Source organism: Cavia porcellus, unplaced genomic scaffold, assembly GCF_034190915.1.
Source record: "Cavia porcellus strain 051 isolate PalLab524CR breed Dunkin Hartley unplaced genomic scaffold, mCavPor4.1 scaffold_32, whole genome shotgun sequence".
Lineage (NCBI taxonomy): Eukaryota > Metazoa > Chordata > Mammalia > Rodentia > Caviidae > Cavia > Cavia porcellus.
In genome coordinates this window covers 22,055,087-22,063,412 of record NW_026947515.1, presented here as the reverse complement: position 1 = coordinate 22,063,412, position 8,326 = coordinate 22,055,087, and the positions used below count along the sequence as shown (strand labels likewise).

Genomic DNA, 8,326 nt, shown 5'->3' with positions numbered 1-8,326 from the left:
TCAATCAGGTCCTCTGCCCCGCCCCCCACCGCACCAGTCTCCGCCCCCCACCGCGCTAGTCCCCACCAAGGCGCGGGCCCCATCAGAGCATGCGTACAGGTGAAAAGGAGCGTGTGGGTGGAGTTCGTGCTGTTGTGTCCAGACGGTGGGTCCTGGACGGACTGGGCTCTAGGGGTCTAGATCGAAGAATGGGGCAGAAGATCTGATGTGAAAGGGTTTGGCAACAGAACCCCGGAGACCCTTTTCTTGGGGAGCCCGTTTTCCTCTTTGGCTCCCGCTTGCAGGACTCCCCCAGCGACCTCAGCCTACAAGCCAGAGCGGCCTACAAACTGGCTGGATCAATGGTGCCACCTAGTGGACAGTGTTGGAACGGCCCACGGTGACGGCGGCAAGGACCCCAGCCTCGAGGAGGTGCTGTTGGAGGGTTGGGGTGGCGCTTCAGCACCAGCGTGGGCCGGACAGCGCCTCCCACCCTTGAAAGCGGGCTTCAGAACCCCTCGGACGGGACCCAAGAGCAGGCCTGGGAGGAACTCCGAATTTCTCTGGACCACTGTAGTTTACAAAGCTCATATTCGAGAGCTACCGGTCTCCGTTCTCTACGCCCTCTTCCCTCCTTGGTCTGACGGTGGTGTGGTTTGAGAAGCCCGGGGTTGCAGAGAGAAGGATCACACATTTGATTGTTCGTGCCACACACCCAGACGCCAGTTTGAGGTTTTACTAAATAGGGGCCCCGAAGAGGGCTGGAGACAGGACAAAGGAGCTCCTGCACACGCAAAAACCTGCAAACTAAGCTCGGTCTCCATAATCGAGGCACACGCCTGTAGGCAGGCGCTAGGACCCAAGAGAGCCAAGAGGGCGGAAAGCCAGGGGTAGAGGAGCACTCGTCCTGGGCCGGCGCTAGGGCCCCGCGGAGTTCCATTGGTGGGCGGGGGCACACGAGCGCGCAGGCGCAGACTGCGGCCAGATGGAGCCTGAGCCGGAGCTTGAGGCCGTGGAGGTTCCCGCGGGGCGCGTGCTTAGGTAGGGCACGGTGTGGAGGGCGGGAAACGGGGTCCGGAACCCGGCAGGACTGCATCGAGGCACAATGCCGACTTCACCTCCCCTTCTCCCCCAGCGCCCCGGAGCTCCTCGCCGCCCGCTCGCGGTCCCAGAAGCTGCCCCAGAGGTCGCACGGTCCCAAGGACTTCCTCCCCGATGGCTCGGCGGCTCAAGCCGAGCGGCTGCGCCAGTGCCGTCAGGAGCTCTGGCAGCTGCTGGCCGAGGAGCGAGTGGAGCGCCTGTGAGGGGGCGGGGCGAGGGGTGGGCGGGCCGCGCTGGCGGGCTGGGCGGTGTGAGCGAGCTGGACTCCCCCCCCTCCCCAGGGGCAGCTTGGTGGCCGCCGAGTGGAGACCGGAAGAGGGCTTGGTGGAGCTAAAGTCTCCTGCGGTGAGCGGTGGGTGCGCCGGGAGGACCTGCCTGCTATGCTCTCCGGAGATACTTTGTGACACTTTCTCCATCTCCCAGGGTAAATTCTGGCAGACCATGGGTTTCTCGGAGGAAGGGCGGCAGCTGCTTCACCCTGAAGAGGCCTTATATCTGCTGGAGTGTGTGAGTGGATCCTCCAGAGAACGGGCAAGGGGCGTGGACCGAGATTCGGGAAGGACACATGTTTTGTGCAGAGAAAACAGACACAAGTGTGTTTCCAGTGAACTTATAATTGGGCTTCCAGAACCAGGACCCAAGAATAACATGCAGGTCGTTTCTCTGTGTGAGAAACTCAAAGTGTAAATAATTAAAGAGCAACTATAAATGACGATAAGAAAAAGAGAGAGAGAAAATTTGTAGACTGGGAAGGGAGCTAGGGATGAAGAGGAAAAAGGGATTAAGATGCTATATGTATTTGTACCAACTCCTTGCGTTGAATGAGTTAGTTGCATAGCACAAATGTATTAATAAAAGTTATTTAAAAAAACACTACACAGGGATCAGGGATTTCGGCCAAAATCAGGGTGCTGTACCTCTTTCCCAGTTGGCAGTATTCTCACTGAGTGGTGGGGAGATTGCCCCATTTGGCTGTGACCCTGCAGGAAAAATGCACAGCAGAGCTGTTGATCCCGCTTCCAGGGTTCCATTCAGCTTTTTTACGAAGACTTGCCGCTGTCTATCCAGGAGGCCTACCAGCTGCTGCTCACGGGGGACACTGTGACTTTCCTGCAGTACCAGGTACCTCTCCCTGACCCCTCATTTGCTGAGTAAGTGCATAGTAACAAATACTCACAAGGTGCTAACACAGTATCACGTGCTGGAGCTACAAGGGAGAGAAGAGAGGCTTAGTTCAGGTTGGAGTTGGGGTGGGTGTCAGTGAATGAAAATGAATGAATATATCTTAGAAAGAAAAATAGAACTTTGCCATTGGTTTGAGTTTCATATTAAGAAGAGAGAAGAATCAGGGATTATGTCCATGGGGACTAAGGGTATAACAGTGGTAGAAGGTTTGCTTTGCATGTACAAGGCCCTGAGTCCAGTCCTCAGTACTGCAGACAGGAGACAGTATGTCCATGATGTGGACATGAGCCAGTGGACAGATGATACCATTTTATGACTCTAAATACTGAGGGAAGGGCCAACTGGAACCAGTCAAAAGAACTCCATTTTGAATTAGGTATGGAGGTGCACTCCTATAATCCTAGCACTCTGGGAGGATGAGGCAGGAGTACAAATTTGAGTCCAGTGTGGCCAATTTGGCAATTTAGTGAGACTCTACCTCAAAATAAAAAATAAATTTAAAAAAGGGCTAGAGATTTTTAAGAAATAGTAATAAATGAGTGGACATTTGAACTTTACTTTTGTTCATTTGAGGTCTTCAGCCACCTGAAGAGGCTGGGCTACGTGGTTCAACGATTCCAACCAAGGTAAGTCCCTCTTCCTTTCTCTCCCATTTACTCTAGTTCAGAGATCTGGCTGACCAGTTTCCCCTACTTAGCTGGAGCCTTTTGCTGGGGTACCACTCCTTGGACATTGATTGCAGGCCTCCCCTGGAATTGCTCTTAGGCATCAGAGAAGAATACCATTACACTTCTTACCACATCAAATCGAGACTCATCTTCAGATGATTGCATACGTGCAGCTCATTGAGAGCACTGGCAAAGTGCCTTGAGCTTGGTAGGCATAAAGGCAGATTTGTGAAGTACATGTATGAATAATGGGTCAAGTGAGGAGTTTGTATTTAAGTTTATACTTCAGTTAGGTTAGATGTTCTTTCTTTCATCACTTAGCAATCCAGTACTGCCAAGAGCCATAGAGATCTTCAGACTTGGGGTGGAAACTGGTATAGTATTTACAGTTAGATGGTATGTCCTCAAAGCTCTAAAATAGACACATCCCTTATTTTCTGAAAGTGGAGTTGATTTTAGGGAAATAATCATGTCCACATACAGAGGTGCTCTCATGAGAATTCTCCTTTGTTCAGCAATACTATTGAGCAGTTACTTGTGCCCTGTCTTTGTTGCTAAAACATAGTGGAGCTAAAGCACTGGTTTAATGATGCTTGCCTTCAGTGAGCTGTCTATACAAAATACCTTCACTTTGCAAAATTAGTGTACTTAGAAGTAGTCTAAGAGTTCAACAGCAGAGGTATGCTCAAACTAGAGTCTCTCTTAGAACCATGCTGTGCATAGAACTTTCTGTAGTGATGAAATGTCTTGTGCCTAGGCTAGTATTATGGTTTGTACAACTATGGGAGTGAGTTTTTCATTTTATTTCATTTCATTGCAGTTAACATGATAGGCAGGTATATTGAACAGTGTCACATTGGGTGCCATCATAAATTTATGGCCTGGAGGAATGCTATAAAGAGCTGAGTCTTCAGTACGGTATTGAGTGCAAAGAAGATTACAAAGCAGCAAGTTGGTGCAGTGACATTTTTGCCAGAAAAAAAAACATGGGAGACATTAGTTAGTCTGTATGTACAGTAAACAGTGTTACAGTGATTAGCCATTGTTTTTTTCTCCCTTTGATGATACTGGCTTTTCTGCACCACCATGTTTGGCATTATTTTCATCTTCATTTTTCTGAATTTTCAAAGTTTTTTAGTTCCTCTTGGTTCTTCTTGCTAGAGATTGATTATTTCTTTTTTTTTTTTGTTGTTTTTTTTTTTTTTTTTTTTTTTGTCTTTTTCCTTTTTATCGGTACCAGGGATCGAACTCACGACTGCTTGCTTGCAAGGCAGGCGCTTATGCCACTGAGCTAAATCTCCAGCCCCCGAGACTATTTATTTATTGTGGTCATACGCAGGGTCCCAATCTAGCAAGCCAAGGCAAGTTCTCTGCCACTGAGCTATACCCCCGAGTCTGATGATTCATGTATTGCTGGCCCTTTAGGAGCCCCAGTTCTAATGAGCCTCTGTTCAAGGGGGCCATTGATGACACCCAGAGGCCTGGGCAAAGGCATGACTGGGCCCCTGTGACCACTGCTTGTGCCCTTATGCAGATTTGCTTAGAGCCTTCGCCCCTGGGTGTGGCTCTGATCCTGGCTCCTGATGTGTCCTTTTGGCCAGTCCCTTACAAACCTCCACCAGGAACACCAACCTGAGGAGATGGATCTGTTGCCTGCCCGCTGTTCTCGCCCTACAGCTCTGTCCTGTCCCCTTACGAGAGGCAGCTTAATTTGGATGGCTATGCCCAGTACCTAGAGGATGGAACTGGCAAGAGGAAGAGGAGTGTCTCCAGCTCTTGGTAATACCCCACACTGTACTACCCCCTAGGGAGTACTAGTGCCTGAGCCCTCCGGGAGTGTGTGGGGTATGGAGCTACACTTGGGCAGCTCTCAACTCAGGGGACAGCCCTTGACCTGCCTTCCTCAGCTCATGTGGAACACATGCGCCTCAATGATCAGGAACACATTGCTGCTTTTCTTCCCATGTTCCTCAGGCCTGTTAATAAGAAGGCCAAGGCCCCGGAGAATTCCCTGCTACCCATGAGCCTGGCAGCCTCCAGCCCACCTGCCAGCATCCAGAACAGCGAGTACGCAGTGGAGAAACCTCAAGAGACAAGCTACATGAAGGGCTTGGGGGTCCCATTTCAGATTCTGGGATCCCTGAAGCCCTGCCCTGGTCTGTCAAGGGAGGACCAGGAGTGTGGTCAGGAGAGTGGCAAAGCAGAGAATGGAGTCAAGGGGGCTCCTAAGCCACGCTGGAACTTTGAGCAGATCTCCTTCCCCAACATGGCTTCAGATAGCCACCATACGCTCCTGGCTGTACCAGCCCCAGAGCTGCTGCCGGCCAATGTTGCTGGGCGGGAGACAGATGCTGAGTCCTGGTGCCAGAAGCTGAACCAGCGAAAGGAGAAGCTTTCCCAGTGGGAGCGAGAGCAGCAAGCAAAGGCCTGGCAGTTCCGGGAGGACATAAACACAGATGTTGAGGTGCAGCGCTGCTCCAACTGGCAGGAGTACAAGGAACTGCTGCAGAGGCGACACCTACAGAAGACTCACAGCTGCCCCCCACACCTTTGGTGTCAGCCTGTCACTCCCTTGCTGAGCCCGGGTCAGGCAGACTCCCCAGGTACCCTTTTTACTCTGCTGTAACCTTGCAGGCCAGTGGCAGCTAAGGATTCACGGACGTTGGAAAGGACCTGGATTCCCTCGGACTAACAGGTTTAGAATGTGAGAGGAGAGAGCTGTCAGCTGCAATGGAACCCACAGTGACAGCCAGTTCTGTGGACAGCAGAGCCTGCAGGGCAGGGTATAGTGATGGGTGGTCAGTGCCCAGGGAGAGGCAGGGAGGAGAGAAACTGTGTCCTTAAAACCATAGCCAAGGGGCTGGGGATTTAGCTCAGCTGCTTAAGCACCTGCCCTGCAAGCGCACAGTCCTGAGTTTGATCTCTGGTACTGATTTAAAAAAAAAAAATAGCCAAAGCCAGGTGGACAGGAATGGCCTCAGCTAAATGTGGTGACAGATTCAGAACTGTCATGGGACTATCATATAGATCATAGCAAGCCAAAATAGTGTCAGCAAATTAGATACATTTAAATTTAGATTAATAGCTAATTTCTTAGCATAAATACATTCCAAATATTACATTGGACTTATTCTAAAAAAAATTTGGGCCAGTTGTGTTGGCACATACTGTAATCCCAGCTACTCTGGAGCCTGAGGTAGGAGAATTGCAAGTTGTAGCCTATCTTGGGCAATTTAGTGAAATCTAGTCTGAAAAAAATAAGCTGGGTATGGTGGTGGACACCTATAATCCCAATACTCTAGGACAGTGATGGCAAACCTTTTAGAGCTTTCTGTGATACAAACAGCCTGTGCTAGTGTGCATGCCATAGATTCTTTCCCCATCACTGCTCTAAGAGACTGAGGGTGAAGGACTGTAAAGTTTGAACCTAGCCTAACTTAGCAAGATCCTGGTTTAAAATAAAAGGAAAAAATGGGCAGGGAGGTGTAGGAATGTAACTCGGTGGTAGCACATGCCTGGGTTCCACCACTAGCAAGGCAAAATAAATAAATACGTTTTAATAGGGCTGGGATGTGATGTAGCTCAGTGGTAGAGTGCTCCTGAGTTCAGTCCTTTGTACCACACACAAATAAAGTACAAAAACTTAAAAAAAAAAACTGATGAATCTGGCAGCCCCAACCAAGGTAACAGATTGAGCCACGTTGAGGGCGGTGCAGCAGGCTGACTTCCCTCCAACACTTGGTTTTTATTGTCCTGTAGCTGCAGTCCTCGAGCATATCTCCGTGCTGCAGACAGCACACCTTGCTGATGGCGGTGCTTGGTAAGTTTCTGGCGGTGCTCTTCTCCGTGGCACTTGGCAACTATGTGGTTTGACAGTGGGGAGTGGGCTGCTGGGTTGGGTGTAACCTGGAGGACCCCACCCACAGCTTAGCTCAGTGATTACTGTTTGTGTTCATGTGTGTCTAGGGGAGAGGAAGGAATGGCAGGCTGGTAGCTTTGTTGGGAGCCCCGCCCCCTCAACTGGCACTTCACAGCCTTAGTTCCTTTGGATGAGGCTGTTTACTAGAAATAGTGAAGGCGGTGGGAGAGGAAAATCCTTGTCCTAAAGTTTTTACTCTGTTCTTAGGCTGCTGGAGAAGCCTGGAGGCTTGGAGATCAGCTTTGACGTTTACCAGGCTGACGCTGTGGCCATGTTCCGAAAGAACAGCCCTGGGAAGCCCTATGCCCGGATGTGCATTAGTGGGTATGAGATGAGCCAGCGCCACCCTCTGGCTGCGTGAACATATAGACCTCTTTCCATCCCACCCCACCCCAGGCCACTGTGCCAATCCCTAGAAAGAACCCTAGATCCAGAGAGGTTAATTGACTTACACAATGAAACACAGCCAGTTAGTGCCGTAGTCCCAGGCTTCCTAGGCCCTTGGCTCCTCATTGTCACATTGCGGCATAGATTCTCTCCTATGCCACATTAGGTCTGGGCTCACCCAACAGAATCCAGATGTGGATTGGAAGAGTTTAAAGGCTAACACTGTTGAGAACCTTGCTGTTCCCAGCTTCCTCCCCAACCAGGACAGTGGGGCTTTCTGGAAGTCATCAGTCACTAGCTTGTAGATAGGAGAACCCAGGGACCAGAATTCTTGCACCCTCGGGCTGTCTTATAATCTCTCTTTCATGGGAACCTGGTGAGGGGCTATACCCAGGTCTCAGTCCAATCCTTGTCTCCTACAGATTTGATGAGCCCGTCCCAGACCTCTGCTGCCTCAAGCGGTTAACCTTCCAGAGCGGGGATGTCCCTCTGATCTTTGCTGTGGTGGATCATGGTGACATCTCCTTCTACAGTTTCAGGGACTTCACACTGCCCAAGGATCTGGAACACTGACAACATGGGGTGGGGCTGGAGCCTGCTGTGGGGAACCTGGGCTATCTGTTCTCAGGGAGCATCCCAGCTGCCCTTGAGCCCTACCTCTGACCTGAGGCAGTAGGGGCCAGCTCAGGCCCTGGCCCAGGATGTCTGATTCTTGAAAGAGTGTGATGCCAAGCCCCATGCCCCGCTCCCTTGCCTTGCCTGCAGGGCTTCATAGCCCCAAGCCTCAGAGCTCTGCCTTTAGAGACCCAGGAGGTGGGGCAGATGAGGACTCTGTGCCTTTAATGAGAGGGTGCCTGCTTCATTGCCATAAAGCCAAAGCCATTAAAAATCGATTTTTCTACCGTGGCTGAAAGTACTGGACATCTCACCTGTCCACTTGGGGAGAGCCGCTTCCCTGACACGAACCTAAGATCTGGAAACCCCGGGGTGGGGACAGGACAGGAGTGCCTTTGCACTTGCTTGTGCCGTGGCTGGGCTCCTGATTAGTATGAGGAGAGTGAAGCCAATGTGACATTGGTCTATGAGC

The 8,326-nt window shown here is 50.9% G+C and overlaps 1 protein-coding gene across 2 annotated transcripts; it reads left to right on the top strand.

Moving 5' to 3' along the window:
• The first annotated feature begins 60 nt into the window (after positions 1-60).
• On the top strand, positions 61-8,145 carry Tsen54 (tRNA splicing endonuclease subunit 54). Of its 2 annotated transcripts, none has more exons than XM_013147038.3 (11): positions 61-1,020; positions 1,115-1,264; positions 1,362-1,425; positions 1,504-1,587; positions 2,104-2,202; positions 2,839-2,891; positions 4,611-4,712; positions 4,908-5,536; positions 6,693-6,753; positions 7,060-7,176; positions 7,662-8,145. In XM_013147038.3, the coding sequence occupies exons 1-11, from the start codon at positions 965-967 to the stop codon at positions 7,810-7,812; spliced, it is 1,566 nt and encodes a 521-aa protein (XP_013002492.1). In that variant the 5' UTR covers positions 61-964; the 3' UTR covers positions 7,813-8,145. The 2 variants fall into 2 exon arrangements, with proteins under 2 accessions (XP_013002492.1, XP_003461044.1); XM_003460996.5 differs by having other exon boundaries at positions 62-1,020; positions 1,115-1,279.
• The last annotated feature ends 181 nt before the right edge of the window (positions 8,146-8,326 follow it).